Genomic DNA, 20,983 nt, shown 5'->3' on the forward strand with positions numbered 1-20,983 from the left:
GTGTAATTCATGGGCAATGACTTGGAGATTGCTGGATACACTTGTAACTCTGCAGACACATTCTGAAGGTTTGGCAAGGCCCAAAGTGTCAACTGCTCTCTGTTTTCATTTTGGCAGTATCAGGAGGTATCTGTAATCCTGCTATGAATGAGTGCTTTGATGCTAGATAATTTGGATGAATAGAAGTAATTTCCTATTTTATCCTGGCACTTTAAAACAAATTTATGTACAAATAACTCAAATGTAGTTTCTCCTCTTCCCTCCCTCACTTTCAGGTTCTCACTTTATTGATCAATGCAGCTTACAAACCTAGCCGTGTCCTGCGAGAACTGCAGCTGGATGAAGAGGCTGCCTGGCATGGGCATGGAGAGACCCTAAAAGCCAAGTAAATATTTTGTCCTGTTCCCTGTTTAGTTGATCCCAATAGCACTGTTATCTGCAGTCTGTGCTTTAACATCTCATATTTCAGAAAAGGAAAAATTGCTGATTGTGTATCAAGATGCTGACAGCCATGAAACTTCCAAGTCTTTATACATTTCTTTATGAATATCTGGTGCAGTGCATCTGATTTTAATGCTCCTCAGTATGTCAGGTGTGCTCTGCTACTGATATGGAAGCAGCTAGCGATCAAGTAGGAATGGTGTGGTAGTAGTACAAAGTTGAATATACACTGGCAGACCTGCAGGCGAGGTTCAAGTTAATGTAATTCACCTGAAGATAATTATCAGTATTTTAAAGTAGGGACAACTACTGCTTAGGAAGCTTCTCAGACTTCCATGGCATTTCCATACATATTTCACTGTGGAAGAAGATTTCTCTGAAAGTAAGTTACAGCAATACTCTGAAATGGTCTGGCATGGCAGTATTTTACAGTTAACCTAAAGCACTCCCCGATTCTGCTGGTGAGCTTTTTGGGTTGGAGCTTATTGGCAAGATTATTTTGTGTCTAGGAAAAAGTAGTGATCATATTTGCATGTATTTTGATAAATCCAGATATTCCTTTATAGTCTAGTGAAGGTCTTGTCATTAAGTCACTGTGTCTGCATGCTACAGATTAGATTTGCCTGATAATTAGAGGATTCCTGAATTATGACCATGTTTCCGATGCTAGGTACAAAGGAAAGAGCTACCGTGCAACTGTGGAAGTTGTGAGGACAGCAGATCGGGTGGCAGATTTCTGCAGAAAAACATGCATCAAGCTGGAATGTTGTCCAAACCTCTTTGGCCCTCAGATGGTGCTGGACAAGTGTTCAGAGAACTGCTCTGTCCTGACAAAGACTAAATACAGTGAGTAGGTTGCTGATCTCAAACAAAGGTGAAGCTTGGGGTGTTATGTTCTTGTTTATTTTGTCTTTGGCTTCAGAAGGAATCCAAAATACATTGCTTTGCTTACACAGAGAGCTTGAGCACCACAAAATGTCCACGTGCCAGTGGGTTAAGGGACAAAAAAAGAACTCTATATTAAGTGGTAGAACCATGGCTTTATTTTTTGTTGTGTGCTTAAAGCTTTATCTGCTGAAGACAACTTCTGGAATAAGAGCTGCCTCTGATATTATACTTAAGGTGGCATTGTGATTCCTTTACCAACTTGATGTGCAACAAAATAAGACACCATCAAGCTCTTTTCTTAGCTTTTAGGAGTTTTAGGGTTTTTTAAAAGCAAACTTTAACCTTTTGACACTGTGAGAACAAACAGTCCATTGAAGTCGTGTTTAAAAACTATAAAACATCACCAAAAGCACCATTAGATTAGACTGGGTCTGTGGTTGATGATTTTTGTATAAAATCTGATCATTTGGGACTTCTCAGAGGTAGAGGAAGTAAATATTTATAGGGCAAATAAAATTGATTGGTAACTCTTCTTCTTTAACCCAAATTGAAGAGGAGAATACAGGCATACTCATTCTGAAGTTTTGCAGAATTGGAATTTCTATAGGAAAATGTCTTTCTACTGATTTTCCAGTCCTGATGATGGACAACCATAACTAGCAACATTGAAGGTACATTTCAACACGGTGCTCCTTTCTTCTGTCCTGGTAGCACACTATTATGGAAAGCGGAAAAACAAGCGGATAGGTAGGCCTCCGGGTGGCCACAGTAACCTGGAAGTAGCCATGAAGAAACCAAATAAAAGACGGAAGAGACGAAAACATTTTTTTGTCCATAAGAAAAAACGTTCTTCTGCGTCAGTGGATAACACTCCAGCTGGATCTCCCCAGGTATGAGACTGCCAAAAACTTTGATAGATACAGTATGTGATCTTTGAGCAGCTCCATTTGAAACAACAGTTAGTTGCTTGTAAGCTCAGCTTACAGCTGACAAATGGGTAGCAGTTACAGCTGTTGTCCTAAACTTCCCATTTTTGTATTTTTTTTATTTCATTACCTTTTTTTTTCCCTCTACGTCTTCAGGGCAGTGGGGGAGAAGAAGAGGATGACCAGGATGAGGTAGATGAAGAATCTCTGACTGAGGATAGTACGTCAGAGCACCAAGATGAATTGCTTGAGGAATCAGAGGTATCAGAGAAAAAATCACTGTCATCCTCTCCTACACAGAGTGAACTGTCTCATTCCCTGGCTCAGGACAGAGACAAGCGGAAGAGGAAGCTCAGGACCTTTTCCTTTTCTGATGATGAAAATAAACCTCCTTCGCCAAAGGTAACGAACGTAGATTTCTGTTCTAGCTTGCTCACTGTTGGGCAAGAATGAATATCTTGGGAGTATTTGCCATCATCATCATCCATGTAAAATACTCTGCTACCCATAAAAGGCATTGTGAAGACACTACAGAATAAATACACAATTTTTACTATGGTCTTACTACAGCACTGTAATAGAAGACTAAACAGGAAGCTGTAGACAGAATGGTGAGCTTTCCATTTCCCAGCTGCTAGCACTCTTCTTGGTTCAACTGGAGCAGTGATGTGGTATTGACCAAATCCTGGTTTTAGATCCCTGCTTAATGGCTTTAATGATGTTTTAGCCTACACTCTCAGCACAATGCTGTTCTGCACATCTCTGCTAACCAAGAAACCTCTGCAATTTGTGCTCTCATTAGACCTTTATTTGGCAGCTGAATGTTTGAGTATGGTGGAGTAGAGGAGAGTGTTGGTCCATTCCATATGTATAATATTTTGGGAATCGTTTTTGTGCTCGGTGGCTTGTCTAGGACATAAAGGTGGAAGTTGCTGAAAAGCTGCAGCTGGACAGTAACCCTCTGGAGTGGAGTGTGGCTGACGTTGTACGATTCCTCAAATCCACTGACTGTGCGCCACTGGCAAGAATTTTCCTTGATCAGGTATTGTTTTCTGTCTGTTAAAATGTTGAATCTGTCACTTTGCTGCTTATCTTCTAACAAATCACCAAAAGAAGCTACTTTAAATTCTCTAATTGTCTTTTGAGGAAACAAGCGTGTGCAACCTTCTGCATTTTGGGAGAGAAAAGTTAAGGGAACAATTAAAATTTTTCAGGTTTCTTAGTACCCAATAGAGAGCATTTGGTCTGTGGGTCACCTGAATCCCAAATCTGGGTTGTAGAGAATGCCTACAGCAAAGCATCATGAAGGCAGGAGCCTGTTTTCTGGGAGACAGGTTTGCCACTTGTGTTGACTTTTCCAGGTGATGTTTCCTATTTTGCAGACTAACTGCAGGTGTCATAGTGTTCCACAGCTGCACAAGTGAACATTTTTGTCTTAAAGTAGCACAACTAGAGTACATACATGAGTTAACATTGTATCTGAGTCTTGGTTAATATTTGATATAAAAAAACATTGCCTATCAAAACTGTAGTACTAGAACTAATGATGAGTATGGTTTGTGGTAGATGTTGCAGAAGATATTCCTTGTAGAACTTCTGTTTCTATAGACAGATGCAGAAGTGAGGTACATTTACTTTTTGCATGAAATTTCCTTGGTTTCCATTGCTAGCTTGATCATTTATTTTCTTTTATAATAGCATCTCAAGAGATTCTGTCCCTTAGTCAGTGAATCTGAGCTGTCATTTTAAGACAGGAGTGAAGTTGTTGTGAGAAAGAAAGATTTTTTTTTTTTTTTAAGCTTCATGGGGTTGCATGAAAGAAATACATAATTCACAAATGGTCACAAATCTGAAACTGCAGCAAGTCAAAGCCGAAGGAGCAGGGAATATAAAAACACAAAGTCACTATGGAGTTTTTGTCTTCTGACAGGAAATTGATGGCCAGGCTCTGCTGCTGCTGACCCTGCCCACCGTTCAGGAGTGTATGGACTTGAAGCTCGGGCCAGCTATTAAACTTTGCCATCACATTGAGAGGGTGAAGCTTGCCTTTTACCAGCAGTTTGCTAACTGAGGAGCAGCCAAGTTGAAATGGACCTTTGAAGCACAACTACAAAAACATTCTACTTTCTTTTTAGCAAGGAAAGCCAAATGAAATTAAACTGAGGCCCTGGTGACCTAAGAGCATCTGTCAGCCTCAGGTTTTCACTTTGACAAAAGGAAGACAACATCTGGAGCAAAATGCAGTGCAAACACAGGGGCTACTCTACCAGCTGCCAGCTCGGGAACACAATAGTCTCTTGCTCTATGGTTCCCTTTTTTAATGTATTTTTTACTGATTACAGAAAAGTCTCCTCTGGTGGGAAATGACATTTCAATAGTTCTGTTGGCACAGAACTTTAAAAGGAGAAACGGATCCTGTTTACGTTAGCATGTAGGCTGCCAGAAGTAACCTTTCTCTGTTCCTGATGATTCACAGAATTCCCTTTCCTCCCGGTGGAAGAAAACTTGCTTTACCACAGCACTGACTTTGGAATGTGCTCTTTGCACATTCGTGTGTTAATGTTCAGTTTTTAATGAATTTGTTCATTGTAAGGACAACAACATGGCCACAGGGTTCTGAATGTACAGTATAGCAAGAGTGTGGTTCCTTTGGGGTTTTTGTCTGGTTGGGTTTTTTTGTTTCTTTGCTGTTGGGGTTTTGTTCTGTTTTGTTTTTACTACCTCTGTAGCCTGAACAGTAGAAGTGATGAACTAAAAAAGGAGGGAACTACTTGGTCTGGACAAATCATCTGTAGCTGCACAAGTCTCTCTTCTGTAGGCATGTCAGGAGTACAAACCTGATGTAAGCATACAGAGTTTCTGTTCCAAAGCTTTAGCTGAAACCTGTGTAAGGCTTAACCTGGATGTTTCCTTTCTCTCATATATCAGAAAACTTATTTTGCACTTCTCTTACAGGTGGACTGTAGGAAAAAAGGAAGGAAAGAGAAAGTGCTTCTGCATTTTCTGTATTTTGGTTGTCAGATTTTTATTCTTTTTTTGAATTGTGTGAAGTTATTTCCTTTTTCTTATAGCAAACAATTGGGCCATGTACACAGAGCCTGTCAGCAGACTTTTGCTTTGCTACCTGAACATCTTTTTAGAGAATACACTAAGGAAACTGCCATCAATAGAGGACTGCAACTTAGCTGTGCCAGTGTTTGCATACTGGAAGCTATCTTATGAGCATGACTTTGTATTTTTAACTGTTTACAGCTGCTCAGGATCAGACTTGGTAAAAACGTGAGGGGTTGAGAAGAGGGTTGTACGCTTGTTTTAGAGAAAAGGACAAGGACTAGGAGGGACATCTAGTTCCATCAGTAGAGCCACAGTGGGATGAACTGCTGATTTTAATTTTCTAGGATAATAAAACCCTATCAGCCACTTGCTGTAGACCTGTGCTTTACACTTCAAGTAACAGGGTTTACGTTACTTTCCATTAAGGATGTGGGGAACCTTACATCAGGCTCAAGATCTGCATCAAATAAGCATTAGGTTTCAGCTGCCCTGCGTGCATTGACTCTGCCTATTCTCAGAGTATTTGGGGGAGCATAGGCAGGAGCTGTGTATGCAGCCCTGGTCCTTTATCTCCTGTTCAAATACATGTTTGCAGAAAGCCCCTGGCATGCTGAGGTGTTTGAGATAGGAAGGTGCTCACTGCAGATACATCTTTAGGAAAGACACTGGTTACTCTGGTCAAATGGATTGATTCAAGTATCTCTTAGGCCTAATGTGATCAGTTACTCTGATGCTGTGAGCTGTAGGATTCAGCAAGGAGGTAGATTGTAAACTAAGTGGAGTTTGCACAGTCTGTGTCTGCATCTGCCACATAGGTGTTGAGGGGGAGCTACCTTCAATGAAAACTGTTCACAGTAAGCAGCGAAATAACTGGGGTTTATTTCTTGTGCCCCTTAGAAAAACTGCCAAGTAAAAGCATCACTATTTACAGAAGTGCTAAATCAGACTTTTTCCCCATTCCAGAATCAGAAAGTAAATGTCAGACAAGCTGTTTAATAGCCGGGTGTTCCTGAGGGAGGGAGGGCAATATGTAGCTAGGATGATTTTTTTTCTCCCAGGTTGTAAGCAGAGTCTGAAAACACAATTAAACTGAAATCAAAGTGTGCCTCCTTCTTTCTCACACTGGATATGTGGCCAGTAAATGGCTCTTCATACCCTGCTTAGGTCATGTACCTGTACTCCACTCTCTTAGGGCAAGCTCAGTGGTAAGCCATTAGGCTTGGAAAAGTTTTTGAAAGAAACACTGCTGCTTTGCTGTCAGCATCTTGTCTTGAGAAATTTGACCAGCAGAGAACTTCTGGGGTAGAAGATGATGCTTTTGGATCAGATATGTCATTCTTCAGTGTTTCCAGAACACCATTGCACTGATACCCAGCAGAACTGGCCTGCATAGCCAAGAGATGTTGCTTCCACCTTTCCCCGTGGGCAGATAGATGTCTTTTTAAGTAACTGGCAGGAGAGAACAGAGCTTAAAGGATGATTTAGTGAACCTGTTAATGTGGTTCCTAGGGTTTTAAATACAAATGTCATACTTTATTTCCATGCAGTAAATAAAGCAGTCAGCAGTTTCAGAGCTTAGTGGGATACTTACTGGTCCCCTTTGGCATGTTTTATAGGCTGGATTTTTCTGCCTTGTTTTGGGAGGCACTGACAGTCTGGTCCCAATGGGATCTATTTTTGTTGAGATTTTCAAAAGGGATGTTTTCATTATTTGTGAAATGTTTTTATGCACACGGGTACTGTACACTCTGTTTCCTGGAAAAAATGCACTCTGTTTTATTGCTGGATTTAAAAGGGATAATTGGGGCTTTATCTTGATGAATGGTGTTTCTACTTGACTGTTTCAAGTTCCTCTTTCTCTGTGTGTGGCAGATGACACAACTGCACTTATATTTGTTCATTTTACTCCAACATGACTTGAAATCAGCTCACACGCTGCTTTAGTTGCTCTCTTTCTTCAAAACTGGATTTTGGATAGCTGATGGCTGAGTCTTGTCTGTGTTTCACCAGCAGGAATTGCTGGGGCTGCAGTAATTTAGGCTTCAAGGATTTGTGCTGTTCTCTACCACATCATTCATCATAAAATATGACAAAGGTGGAGCACAGTGATGGCTTGCTAATGTCTTCAGTACAAGAAAATGTGCCCTCCACTGGGCCTCGTTGATGTGGATGGTAAAAGGAGATTACCTTTGGCTGACCCACTGAGGGTTTGTATTCTTGTGTATTTTCATAGGTACAGTCTTGGTTTTGCACGTCATAGCTTTATAAACCTGGTGGTGCCTCCACATGGCACTTGTACTGTGCTAAGCTAGACCTTGTTAGGCAGAAGGGTTTTGTTGAGCTACTATAGCTGTCTGTACCACCCCAACAATTCCATAACAGAAGTATTTGACCTCCAAAAATGTCATAGAAGGTTAATGTGGTAGAATTATCCCCCAAAGCCTGAGCAGCTTCAGTCCATCCTAAACTGAACGCAGAGGGTTACAGCACTGATCTTGGTGAATGAAGACTACTTTTTTCTAATGCTAAACATTTCTCTGAGTTGCTCTTTGAGGAATGAAGTAAAAGGCAGATCATTTATGTGTTGTATAGAACTCCAGGAGTGCTTGTAGTCTCTCCTGGGATTAATGGGAACGGTACACACAGAGTTTGGGAATGGTTGTTAAAATTACTTTTCCTTGTCAAAGCTTTCAGCAGTATTTTATTGTTTCTTTAGGATTTCCTAGTGTTTATTCTTGATTCCAGTGATGCTTTAAAGGAGGGAAGGAGTATCTAGCTGCTAGGTCTGCAGAAGTGTAAATATATTTACAGTTGATTTGACTGAGTACTCCATTCCTCTGTATACAAAGACTTAGTAAGTTGTTGGCAAAAAGCAAAGTGGCTTGTGAGATTTTTGAATGTAATGGAATAGGCTTCAAAACTGTCAAGCTCATATTGGAGACTGCATACCTTTGGACCAAATCTGTTGTTAGAGGAGAAGTTACTAGATGAAGTAGCCTTACCAGAAAGCCAAAAATACAATGATCCTGTACAAATCTACTCCGTAACCAGTCTTGTCACATAGTGGCAGGCTGGTTACTGCCTACTGTGAGCTCAAATAACCTAAAAGTAACTAAGCACAAAGACATAGGCTCTGTCAGGAGACTTCAAATGGTGGCTGAAGGCTCTGTTTTAAAGGGATTGTGTGCTGAACCCCTGTTTCAGAGTGCTGCCAACCTTCCCCAAACATGCATGTAGCCTTGTTTTCAAAGGCAGCCTTTTGGGTGAAGGATTAGAATGGGACTTGGGAGCACCAGATATAACAAGCCTTTTATTGTGAAGTGTTTTTTCTTAAAAAGAATAATATTAATAATCTGTATGAAATATGGCAAAAATGAGTTAAGGTTAGTGACCCTTTGTCTCCGCAGTCATTTCTAGCTTCCTCAAGATCACATCTGTTCTGAAATGCACCAGACTTACAAATGGACTTTTAGATGAAAAGACGAAGTTACTCTGTTAGGTGTAAAGCTCAGCTTTAAGCCGTGGAAGTGAGCAGGTCTTGCGCTGGCAGAATCCAGAGGCAGTAGGTCTAAGTGACTTCGCACAACTGTGGCGCAGAGCCTGTGTAAGCCCTCTAGCCTTGCACAGCTCAAGAGGAGTAGGCCTTCTGCTTGGGATCTGGGGACCACTCACTCCAGTGACATGAATGAACAATGAGGTCCGGACACCATCGGATTCCTGCCCACTCTGAAAGTTGTTGAGCACCAGTTTCCAAGAAACCTCGTGGAGAACAAAATCAGTCTGGAGGTGTCATGTTTCTCCTCTCATTTCATTGTTTTGTTCTTTTCCCCAGTTGGTTTTAAATAAATTTTAAATAATCTTTATAGACAATCAGAGGTCTTTTAGGAGACTCTGCCCTAAAGGGTACCTGCTCTCTACCTGTGGGCCTCTTTTCTTATACTAACTCATTGGAACTGATGCACTTTTCCTGTATTTTGCCTTTTTTAATTAGCTGCTTGTTCTTAAACAAAGATTTAAATGCATATTGTGTTGTGTCCCTTCTGCTTGTTGTTTTATCTTTCTTTTGACTTTTAAATATATATATATATATGCAGTGAGACTGAAGTACTACATGGAAGAGAAACATGCACAAGAAAATATGCCTATGAAGTCCCACCATTGTTTGAGCAGGTGTAACAATTTAATCAGAGGATTTTTTTAAAAACTATTTTGAATGGATATTTTGCTTGTTTTGTCTGTAAATAGTGTACATAAATTTGTGGTATATGACAGTTTTAAGTGGTTGTAAGAAAATTAAAAAAGAGGCTTAAACTGTTCGTGGTGGTTTTGGTGTTGATGTTTGCATGCTGCTTACTATAAGCAATTTGCTATCCTGCACAAAGGTGTGGGGGGGGAACTTTGAAGCATGTTCTGTTACTTGCACGGAAGGTAAATGCACATAAATACCAACTGCATGGGCGTCATGGTAAGAGCTTGGTTGGGGTGTATACAGCTCCCTTAAATGCAGGAGTCCTATTTATCGAAGCCTTCTTCAAAGGTAACAGGTTTTGTTTCACAGACTGCTGCAATTAATATACAGGAGCTGAGGAAGAACCTGTGAATTGAGGTTATTTTCTTTCTTGGGTTGCTTTGAACATAAGATGCTTGATATGATCCAAAGTGAACCTTGCAGATTCTGCTGCTTCTTGGGGATGGGTTTGTAAAGGTTTACACTACCCCAGCAAGAGTCTAAAGAGCTGACTTTGCTTTCCCTAAATAACATGAGGATCCACAGGATGTTTCAGAAACAAGTCAGCCTTGCAAAGGTTTTGTTTCCTTACTTGGGGTTTCAGCAGATTGTACCCATATGCTCCTCAGCACTTGTTTCCTGCCTGCGCTTCAGTCTTCTTGAACTGATTTTATACCGGGTGCAGAAAACACGTAGCAGCGAGATGAAATCAATTTCACACTGTCCGTAAGCACCTATAAGTACGTAGGATTTAACGTAAACCTTCGATTTGCCTTCACAGAGTGGTGTCTGCTCGAAATCACAAGGCTTGTGAATAGCACGGATCCGGAGGCAGCGTCTTGTCTGCCACAGGTTTCAGAAGGGCTTACAGGAGTTGTGAGGAGCTGAAAACTCTTGGCGTATTTGGGGAGCTTGGTCTATTTTGAAGCGTGGACTACGGAGTAACGAGGCATAAGCCCTTCAAGTTGCATTTCCAGATTCATGGCTGAAACGTAGATTTTTGCGTTTAAACAAAGCATTAGGTAAATCTTTCACTAGTGTAAGTGTCCAGGTCCGGTGGGGGGGGGGGACGTCAGATGTTCGGCAGCAGCTGTGGAATCTTAGAAACAAGGAAGTGGGTCAGGTCTCTGAAAGGCAGTGCTTGATGTCTGCGATCCTTGAGAGCAAGGCGGAGAGCAGGCAGCTCCTTTGGTCCTTGCTCTGTTTAGGTAACTGCTTGCGTTCCCGAGCTGTTGGGCTTGGTGCAGCTCAGATCACAGGAGCGTGGACTTCCTTCCCTGGGGCAGCTCGGCGGTCCCTCGGGAAGCTGGAGCCAAGGGGCGCACGGCCCATTGAAGCTGGGCGAGCGGACCTGCCCGCCCGGCGGCGGGCTCCGCCCCTCGGCGGCGGGCTCCGCCCCTCGGCGGCGGGCTCCGCCCCTCGGCGGCGGGCTCCGCCCCTCGGCCGCTCCTCCGCCCCTCACACGGAGCTGCGGGGCTGACCCGCGAGGGCCGCAGGGGCGGGACTCTGCCAATGGGATTGCGGCGCCGCCGGTGACGTAGCGGGGCGGGTGGCCCGCGCAGGAAGCGGGGCGGGGGGCGTGGGGTCTCCCGCCGGCCGCGACGTCGCCGTCGCCATGCGTCGCTGAGGCGGGCGCTGGCCGGGTCTCGCCATGGGGCTACCGCCGCCCAACGGCAGCCTCGGCTTCACCGACGGCCCCCCGCAGCCGGGCGGGGGTGCGGCGGTGGGGCCGGGAGACCGCGGCTGCGAGAACGGGGCCCTCATGGACAGCTTCGGCATCTTCCTGCAGGGGCTCTTGGGCGTCGTGGCCTTCAGCACCCTCATGCGTGAGTTCGGCGGGGGCGGGACGCGGCCTCTGGGCCTCGCCGGCTCCGAGCGGCCTGGCAGCAGCGGCCGGGCCGCGGCCGCACGGGTCCTTCCGCGTCCGGGGGCTCGGGCTGGGTTCATGGTGCCGCCCCCTCGCTGCAGGGCCCTGAGGCCGTCCAGGGCTACACCGGGGTCCCGGCCGGGCGGCGGCCTGAGGAAGTGCAGCCGCGGCCGGCGCTTTGCTGGTGTCGGGTGAGCTGGAGCGGGGCCGTGAGGTGAGGCCGCGGGGCACGGCTCGGCAGCTCCGGAGGCCTCTTGGTGCTGCCCGTGCTCCTCTGACCAGGACTGTGCGCCTGCAGGGCTGGGGGAGCGGTCGGTGGGCTCTGAAGGCAGGCGCTTAGGATGAGCAGCGTTGTTTCCCGGAGGCTGGGTGTCAAGTGCTAACAGGACATGACTTTTTGACACTTGCTTTCCTGATGTTCGCACCAGTGTCAGTACAACTTATCACTTTTGGTGCGGGCACATATTCGCTTTGAACGTAACAGCAGGATGTAGTGGTGTGTGCAGGATTAGTCGGGTTTAAAATACACAAAAGGCAAGGGTTTGGCTGTGTCAGTTTTATTGCAGGTGCACCTTGTCACATTGTCAATAGCACAGTCAGACACGCTTGTTTAAATCGCAGCGCACTGTGCCGCGCTTGCTCCGTACCTTGGAGCTGAAGCAGCCGGTGAGCTCGTGTGGCCGCTTGCAGCAGCTCTGCTCATGAGCAGGAGTTTGTTACCTGCTCGTTTGAGTTTGGTGGAAAGGCAAGGACTCGGGTGACTCCAACCCCGCCTGCTCTGAGGGAATCGCAACAACGTGGGGCAGTTCTAATAGATTTTTCTCTCTGTCCCATACTGTAGTTAGTGTCCCTTCAGTTGTGGAGTGAAAAAGAGGCCCAGAACCATTACTCAGCTGACCATGAAGTCGCTTTTAACAAAATGTGGGGGAGGCAAAAGGGAGCATCAGCTGTATGTGTTTTACAGTTTGAGCTAAAGGCCAAGATCCCGTTTATGTTAGACTGGCACTGATACCACTTCATGCTAGTGTCATACTGCTGTGGTTAAGTCAGAAGTTTGCTAACACATTCTATTTGCATACTTTGGTGTTTCCGTCACAGCAGACAATTGCATTGCTCTTACGAACACTATGTATGCATGTAGCATAGTTTATATAAGCATGTAGTTGTCATGTTACTGAATGACAGCAGTAGTCACTGGTGTAACATTTGCTTAATCAGCATCCTCATAACTAGAAGTTTTAAAAGTTTGCAAACGAAAGTACTGCTTTAAGATGATGATGTGTAAGCACTGGCTTTAGAATGAAGATACAACTAGATAATTCATATGGGTTGTACGGCAAACGATGAAGAACAGCAGATGTTATTTGTTGGGATAGGATTTTTTTTTTTCTGGGAATGGTATCGTTTATGTGTTTTAGAGTGACACTGGAATACTCGATGAAGACAAGAAAAAGTGAACACAAGAAGTTCTTAATAGGAAAACAAAAGCCTGGTTGTAAGCTGCACTTCCTGACTTTGGCTAGATATTTTTACACCGTGAACTATTAGAAGCAGACTGTCAATAAAGGGCTTGCAATTGTGGAAGAAGGAGGTGAAAGCAAGGTAGCTGGTCCTTGCAGTGGTACTGGTGAGGAAAGGAATCTGTTTCCAAAGGAGTGTAGAGCAAAAAAGGTAGCAACTCGTTATGCTTACGAGTGCTTATATTTAGCAACTGAAGGATGGGTATGTTTGATCCAGTTTTGACAGCCATGTTCTTTTCCACTTAGTTTTGGGCCTGTCTCCTAGCAGGAGGAGAAGCTGGTCTCACACTGGACCAGTTATACTGGCAAACTGGCAGTTCCCCCTCAGTTAAGTGCTGTGCTGGAGCGATAGTTTTGTCTGTCCAAACGTTTCTGTCCTTTTTGTATCGTACACAAAGCACCTGGAATGTTGTTCCAAAACCCTTAAAAATTGCCTCTACAGATAGGACTTTTTGTGATCTCATGTGACAGAAAAGTGGAGACCTGTGGCTGGGAACAGTAGGGAAGAGTGTGACCTCTCAGCAGTCACGGTTGCTCCTGTCCCTGAGCTGCTGTGGCAGAAGGGATGACACAGCTTCTGGAGCTGCACCACAGAACTGGTACAACAAGAAAAATGAGCAGGGAGATGTGGTTATTTGTAAGCTGGAGGATTTCTGTGCTCTGGTCCTCCAGCTGTCCAGCACAGCTGAGGTGGTCGTGCTGAGGGAGAAACAAGTGGCTGTATGTGTGGACTGCTGGAGAAGAGGTACTGCTAACAGGGCAGAGGTGAGCCTCCGTTTTGAGTAGCATTAATTGTGTGTGTGTGGCTGTATCACTCCTCCAGCTCTTTGTAAAAAGTCAGAGAGCTGAAGACAAACAACTGGCTGGTACTTAAGTTTAATATTTAAATTTGACTTATAAAGGGAAAATCACTTGTCTTTTTGTGTGGTGGTCCTTTTTTGTCTTCTATTTGGAAGGGAATCCTAGAAGGAGATACTAAAATACTGGGTATAAATGGTGCAGAATCCTATGTAGAAACAGAAATTAAAGTAACGACAACAGAAATACACTGTGGAATTGCTCTATATTCACAGAGGCTGTTTTCCTTTGAAAAATACTTGATTTGACATGTAAAGAATAGAATTTTTTGTAAGTGCTTAAATCAAAGGGTGACCCAGACTTGCCCTTTTCTAGATAACTCTTGCCATGCTTGCCTTCAGTGGAATGAAGGCAAGTTTGTACTGGTTTGTTCTGATTATAGTATGGCTGTAAGAGGAGGACCTTTTCTTTGCCTTGTTGGTGAATGTTCATCTACAAATGACTGAAGGATTGTTCTTGGAGCTAAATTGTTTAAGGTCTGACACGCCAGTTTGCCACCTTCTTGTCTGTGAAGCTACTCAATTGCTGTAAAGTTATGGTATCAGCTGACCTGCCATGGACATCAGTTAAACTTTGTATGTTAAGGGCTAAAATGTGGTCGTCAGGTTTTTAATTTGTTGAGGATGTGACTCTGACAGAGGGAGTGTGGAAACTGCATTGCTGAGACTGTCTTCTAATGCTTCAAAGAATCAATCATGTTATCAGCTGCCTTGTGTGTGCCCTCACTACGGAATTGGCACAACCAGGGAGTGACAGGAACAGAGACTTTCTTGGTTTGAGCTGATGAAGTGACCATTTGAAATTAAATCTGAAGTTTCTTTTTCTTCGTAGCTCTTGCCTCCCAGTTCTGTCACACAGGGAATGAAGAGCAGTTTAACTTACTCTCTTACCTCACAGTAGCCTTTTAAATGAGTGACTCTTCTGTTATTTTCAGATTCAAGTATACAACCCGTCATAACCCCCTAAATCTTATTCTTGTAGGAGATGTGTTAGTTATCATCTACCCTGACTTTATGCAGGAGCCTTCCTAATGCCTTAACCAAAGAACAGAAGTTTGCATTTGTCTTTACTGCTGTAAGTGTACAGCCTCCCAGATCTACTGCTTACTTGCTCTGATTTCTGATCTTGCCCTCCTGGTCTTTGTGTAAAGCACTGTGTGCTAGAGAAGTGAGGTACTTTCCTGATGTCTGAGGAAGCAGTGAATATACTTAATATAATTGGAGCCCATCAGTATGTTGTCTTTAATCACTGTGGATTAATCTTTCCTGCTCAGAGTTTGATTCTGTGCTGTGACGCTAAAGATGTGTTGAAACACTTTCACACAGACTCTACAGATATTCCAGTACATCAGCAGTTGTGCTGAAGTTGGGTGAGACAACTTCTGTTGCTTCCTTCCTAACCATACGCTGTAACTCCCTGTCAGAAGGAACTAACCGATTAAAAACTGTCTCTCTGTGGCAAATCTGCTTGGCCTGGCAGCCCTTTTGGATTCTGGCCACTCATTCTCAAGTCTGTTAGCCTGCTTTTTTGAAGTCTGCTGTTTAATTTTACTCTTGTCCCTCCTACCTAAGTGTGTGTTATTTTCCACCCTTGGTTATTTAAGCCAAGCGCACTTCGTAACAGGAAGTCTTAATGGGTTTCCCTTGGTGGAAGAGATGGGTATTTATGCTTCAGGTCAGTAAGCCAGACATAATATTTTTTCAAAGTTTGCCATTGTAATGCTTTTATCTTATTTCATGAGGAACTTGATTGTAAAATAAACGGCTTTGCTCTTAAGTGGGGTTTTTTTTAATGTAGTAGTTTTTTATTTACTGATGCCACAGAGTTGGTTGGTATAATAGGATCTGTGTTGTCAGTAATTCTAAGCACCTTCTGAGCATTTTTTGGTTAGGTTTTTATCGGTAATGAGTGATTAGAGTGAACTTAGCACAGTATTCCCACACGTGTGTGATGTAGGCATAGTTGTAAGTAGTGTCATTTTTATTAGCCAAACTGGCAGAAAAGTAGGGGGGAAAAAAACCATTGCCCATCCCTTTACCCTGTCTGACACAACCTGTTTCATGTACTTATCTTGAATGTGTTGTTTATTTACTAAGCTTCTTTATCAGTAGATTGGTACCTTATCAGTGTGGCTATGTTTGTTTTGGGGTACTTAGGAACAGCTGAGAAATTACATGTGAGTCCTGTTGTTGAATTACTGACATAGAAATATTGCTTGGTCCTCTGCAGGTAAAAGGGTTGTGTCCGTGGGGGGAAAACACAAATATTCTGTGAAGGAGAACAGGGTGTGTGGGTCTGTTGCCTTTTTATGGCTTTATTGTAGTTTGTTTCTACTTGCACTGAGAAGTTAAATGGCAGGGGAGAGGTGCAGTGAATAAGTGAGTAGGTAGGTTTGCTGTTGAGGGTCACAGCTGCGGAAAAAAACCAAACAATTCTTATAAAAGATATTGTATATATATATTTTTAAGGTCTTTTTTGCTTATAGTGCCTTAAAGGAAATACCTTAAAAACTACATCCCTAGGATCAGTTTATTTCACAGCAAGGTTTTCCCACCTGATAAGCCATTCAAGGAAAGTGAATGTTTCTTCAAATAATAAGCTGTCTTGGTAAGTAGTTCAGTGGAATTTGAAATGTTTTAGTAAAATATGCTTTTCAGAGGTATGATTTCATATTTGTGTGAAGGTAAGGGAGTATTAGTGCAGGAGATAATGTTCTGGGGAGCAGGGACTTGAGAAGGAATTTAAAGTAATTCCAGTGGCCTTTCAAAAAAAAAAATCTTAAAGAGAACTATGAGATGAACAAGAACCAAAGCATATGATTTTAGTTGTGTTCTGTAGCAATTTTCTTTCTGTTTGAGCAGATTTAAGGCGCATGAAAATGGCAGGGAGTTGACTTTGATATCCCATAAAATCAGCAGTGGAATACAGGCTTCTGAGTAGCAGTATCAAGTTTATTCTACCTGGCCGTTTCCTAAGATGTAGGGAGAAGCCTGTTAGCAGGGTGGTGTTTTATTAACATTCTTTTAAAAGACTTGATATTACCTGACTTACTAACATCCCATCCTTGTATGTATTCGCTCTGAGTGACGTGGTAGATGTTCACATGAATTGCTGGGGTACTGCCTCATGTTCTTTGTGTGACCCATTTTAAAACTTGTCTCATACAGAATTTCAGATCACAAGTAGGACCTTTCCTGTTGCTGAAAATAGGAAGAGTATTGTACTTGCATACTGCAGCACACCTCGCAGAATGTGCTGTATTTTCTTTCCTAGAGCTCTTTGTGACTACAGGTACCTGGTGAATTGCCAGGTGTATGTAGAATGTGTGTTCTGATGTCTACTTGGACCTAGTATTAGGTGGTCTGAAATGACTTTAAGGGCCACTTTCAGATATCATCACAATGTCGTGGTTTAAGCCCAGCTGGCAACTAAGTACCGCATGGCCGCTTGTCACCAGAGAGCAGATGGGTGGCCCGGGCTAGACCATGGACAGCTCCACCGTGGCAGCAGGACAGGGCAGGGCCCAGCCCTGAGAGCTTCCCTTTGAGTCCGTGTTGGGTTTTCCGTAAGGACTCCCTGTGTAAAGCAAATCGTCGTCTTACATGGTAGTCTGTCTGCAGGTCTGCCTGTCTGACTACCTGGTATGAAGGGATGATGCGATCCCCTCCCACCCGGTTGGAAGCCAAGGAGGAAGCAAGAGGGCATGATGGTAGTAGAAAGAAGGCGTATTTACCCCTTGCTCCTTCAGGCCCCATCCATGGTAATTAGCAATGATCAGTATCTCGGTGAGCTGTAGTAGCTATTAGCCTGCGGGTTAAGTGGCCGCTTGTGGCTGCAGGCCTTGGAAAAGCCCTTTGAGGTCACATTGGTCACAGCCAAGTAAATTATGCTTTACAATGATCAAGTGCTTTGTTTATTCTCAGATGGTGAAGTATCGCTGGCAGCCATGTAACATGACTGCTTCTTGTTTGTTTTAAATAAATCATCAGGCCTTTCAGTGTCTCTGTGACATTGTTATCTGTGTTTGAGACAAAAATGAGAGATGCACTACAAGCTGTAGCAGGGGAAGGAGAGAGGAAGCAACCATGTGAGTAAATTAGCTAAGTAAATGGCTTTCTTTTACCATGGTGATATTGTAGTGCTTTTTAATGTATGAAATATCTAGTAATGTAAATTCTGTCCATTCCAAGCTCTCCAGGAAAAGACAAACCTTTCGAACAAATTTCGTGTTGTACAAAAGCAAGTAATAATACCATCAGGAAGTACTCAGCCGATCCTTTTTCAAGTGAAGAAAATAACCTGAAAGGAATTTAGGAATAACAATTTTGGAATTGTTTTCTATTTTGAAAACAGAAAACCAGTCTTATTTTGTGGCATAGTTAGGTACATGTCTTTACATTTATTGCCAGTAAGAGAAACATGTTTTCGTAATGTTTATTCTTGCTTAAACTATATTTTCTTGGGGTTTTTGATTAAAACTGCCTACAGGATGCCTGATTCTTTGTTGGATATAGATTGTAATAGCATTTTATTGGGTGGCTTAACATCCTGATGGTGTCAGGTCATTAATATGTGTCACTAAACACAGCAACTATTGCCATAAATGCCATGCAAGTTAAAGTTAGGGAAAAAAGCAATACAAATTTAGATAAATAATCTGCAATCTGTAAGTAAGTTGCACTTTTCATTAACAGTTGTCTGATGCCCTTCTTTGTCTTGTTGGCTCAGAATGTATTAAGTTTTCATATTACTCAGCTGATTGCTGGATATAATTGTACTCCAGATAATAAGATTGCTCTAAGGATAATTTGGCATGTCATTCACATTATGAAATGTTTAGGAAAAAGGATAAGTTATGTGGACATTTGTAAACTATTAAAATGAGAAATTAACCAGAAACTCTGAAGCTGTGTTTAATTAGAACTAACTTGTAGACTGTTAGCTAGCCTGTTGTTTAACTGTGCACTGCATAATGAATGTGTTCTTGACTAGTGTTTTATAATTAAATTTGTAAGGAGCTGATTGTACAAACACACACTGTGCATTTTTGTGTTTTGCAGTGGTACTAATTTCATGGTTAATGAAGTTTGCATTCTTAAACTGATATTTAACAAGGTCTTATCTGGGTGGATTCTGTTCGTGAAATGAAAAGTCAGGTCTGCCTTCTCCTGCCTGCTGGTAGGAAATGCTTCACATTATCAAAGATTTCTTGATCACAGCACGATGTATTCCCTACAAAACTTAACACGTTAAATCTCCCTGGCGCACTGAATATGAGGTTGGAGCTTGCATGAGGCTGCCTTTGCAAGTGGTGTTGTATAGGGATGAAGTTTTAGGGTTTAATCAGGAATAATCAAACTTGTTTGCACTGTTGCTCAAAATACTGAAGAGCTGTTTTTCTAGCACTGACCCGAAGTCACACATGTTAGTTAAATTTGTGGTTATAACCTAGTACATCTGTTACATGTAATGAATGTTGGGGTAAAAATGGACTGAAATGGATTCAGGGTTCAGACCTCTCATAGCTTGCATTCATGGTTTGGATCCATAGTTCCACATATAAGTTAGTTCAGAGGCATGCTGAGCTACAGCAGGGGAAAGTCATCTCAGGGGAGGTACTAAACTTGTTTTTTCTGTTGTTCATGATGTTTAGTTTGGTTTTTGGTTTTGTTTATCTAGAAGTTGCATTTTTTTTTTAATAATCAAATGTTTTTGTAGTTTTAACTTAGGCCATTTTAACTTTTGTTAAAAAAACAAGATAGATTTGTGAGAGTTTCAAATGTAACAGCAAATTTTATAGGACTGATGGTGTTTTGGTAACTGGTAAAACTTAAGGAATCATCGTCCTGGATTTCAGTGCCTAGAACTTGGCCAACTACTGTTTTATAGAGTACATCTTACCAATTTTGGACACGCTAACCAGTCACCTTGAATGAGTCCTCACAGAAACAACCTTTGCTTGGGTTTTGTTGTTCCACTCTAGTTATTTTTTTCCATTTATCAAAAATACAGGTTTTATTTTTCCCCATGGAACAGAAATGACAAACAGCTGTTCACAGCTAACAACGTATGTCCTCTGTCTCTAATAATTTTTGAAGATATGCTCTACTATCTTAATACCTTTTTAGAATAACTGCTCTTTTTTCCCGGGGATGGAAAAGCAGCTACTATGCAGCATCATCCAGCATAGCTTTCTCTTCCGACACAGATGATGTGACTAGCAGTGTATGTTACTTTATATGCATAGGGGTTTCATGCTTTCTTTGAAAGGTAATTGTAATGTTAGAAGATGAAATGGTCCAAGGTGCTTTAAAATTCAACTGGGGAAAAAAAGATAATCCTCCTCCATATGATCTTAGAACCTTGAGGTTTCTTATGGCAGTGGGGTTTAGTGCTGGCATTAGGTTTTGGTGGTGTGAAGCTTTTATGAAACTTACACAAATGGTAAGAAGTATGAAGCTTTACCATTAAAAAGAATGTGTATGCACATGGAAGTTGTTACATATTTTCATCTTGATTTCAGAAGTCTAATTTATGCTGGGAACACCTAGTTGTTGATATATCAAAGAAATCTGCATAATTGGCCACTGACTCCTCTCATGATACCTGATAGTGTGTTAAGAGAATATACGAACATAGGTTCTGTATCTTTTGTTCTTTGTAAAACAGCTGGTGCTATGTGAAATGTGTCTTGCTTAGAATTCAGTGCTTCAATAGTTTCAGCAGCCTAGGAAGAATTAATCTGGTAAGCAAAGCTACTTGGAATTTAATGGACTCTAAACATACAGTGTACATCTTCCTTTGGCCTTCTTTATTTAACATATTTGCTGTTTATCATTTTCTACAAATGGAAACACAGTTTTCCTTTTACACTCTTTCTGCGTGTATCTGAACTTACATTTTGGGTTTGCTTTCTGCTTTTCAAACAGCTACAGTCACTGGCTTAATGAATATTTTAATGAATGATGAGTGAGTTTCACTCTGTGCTTTGGCAGTTCTCTTGGTTCCCAAGAGCTGGTTTAAAACAACTGGCTTGAATGACTTAAAGTTCATTGATATCTGTTGTCATGCTAATAACATTAGGAAAGCTTCATGTATTATTGAGTGATCTTGTGAATGCTGTACATGAAAATGGTGTTGTGAATCATAAATTGCTGCTTAGTGCACATTAATACAGATTGATTCTGTTTGTTTTGTACTA

At 42.2% G+C, this 20,983-nt stretch overlaps 2 protein-coding genes across 4 annotated transcripts in view; both read left to right on the forward strand.

The window, feature by feature from the left end:
• Nucleotides 1-9,625, forward strand: part of SFMBT1 (Scm like with four mbt domains 1) — an 83,954-nt gene extending 74,329 nt beyond the window's left edge. For 2 of the 3 annotated variants that reach the window (XM_065687153.1, XM_065687152.1), the window contains exons 16-21: nucleotides 276-385; nucleotides 1,112-1,287; nucleotides 2,041-2,219; nucleotides 2,412-2,657; nucleotides 3,169-3,297; nucleotides 4,186-9,625. In XM_065687153.1, the coding sequence (XP_065543225.1) occupies nucleotides 276-385; nucleotides 1,112-1,287; nucleotides 2,041-2,219; nucleotides 2,412-2,657; nucleotides 3,169-3,297; nucleotides 4,186-4,326 (981 nt within the window). In that variant the 3' untranslated portion in view covers nucleotides 4,327-9,625. The remainder of the gene's footprint in view (nucleotides 1-275; nucleotides 386-1,111; nucleotides 1,288-2,040; nucleotides 2,220-2,411; nucleotides 2,658-3,168; nucleotides 3,298-4,185) is intronic. The other variant, XM_065687154.1, reaches the window with a different exon arrangement.
• Nucleotides 9,626-11,118: 1,493 nt separating this feature from the next.
• LOC136018217 (musculoskeletal embryonic nuclear protein 1) overlaps nucleotides 11,119-20,983 on the forward strand; it is a 43,065-nt gene continuing 33,200 nt past the window's right edge. Inside the window, exon 1 of the mRNA XM_065687267.1 lies at nucleotides 11,119-11,363. Coding sequence (XP_065543339.1) covers nucleotides 11,189-11,363 — 175 coding nt within the window. The 5' untranslated portion in view covers nucleotides 11,119-11,188. The remainder of the gene's footprint in view (nucleotides 11,364-20,983) is intronic.

Source organism: Lathamus discolor, chromosome 7, assembly GCF_037157495.1.
Source record: "Lathamus discolor isolate bLatDis1 chromosome 7, bLatDis1.hap1, whole genome shotgun sequence".
In the NCBI taxonomy this organism is placed as follows: domain Eukaryota; kingdom Metazoa; phylum Chordata; class Aves; order Psittaciformes; family Psittacidae; genus Lathamus; species Lathamus discolor.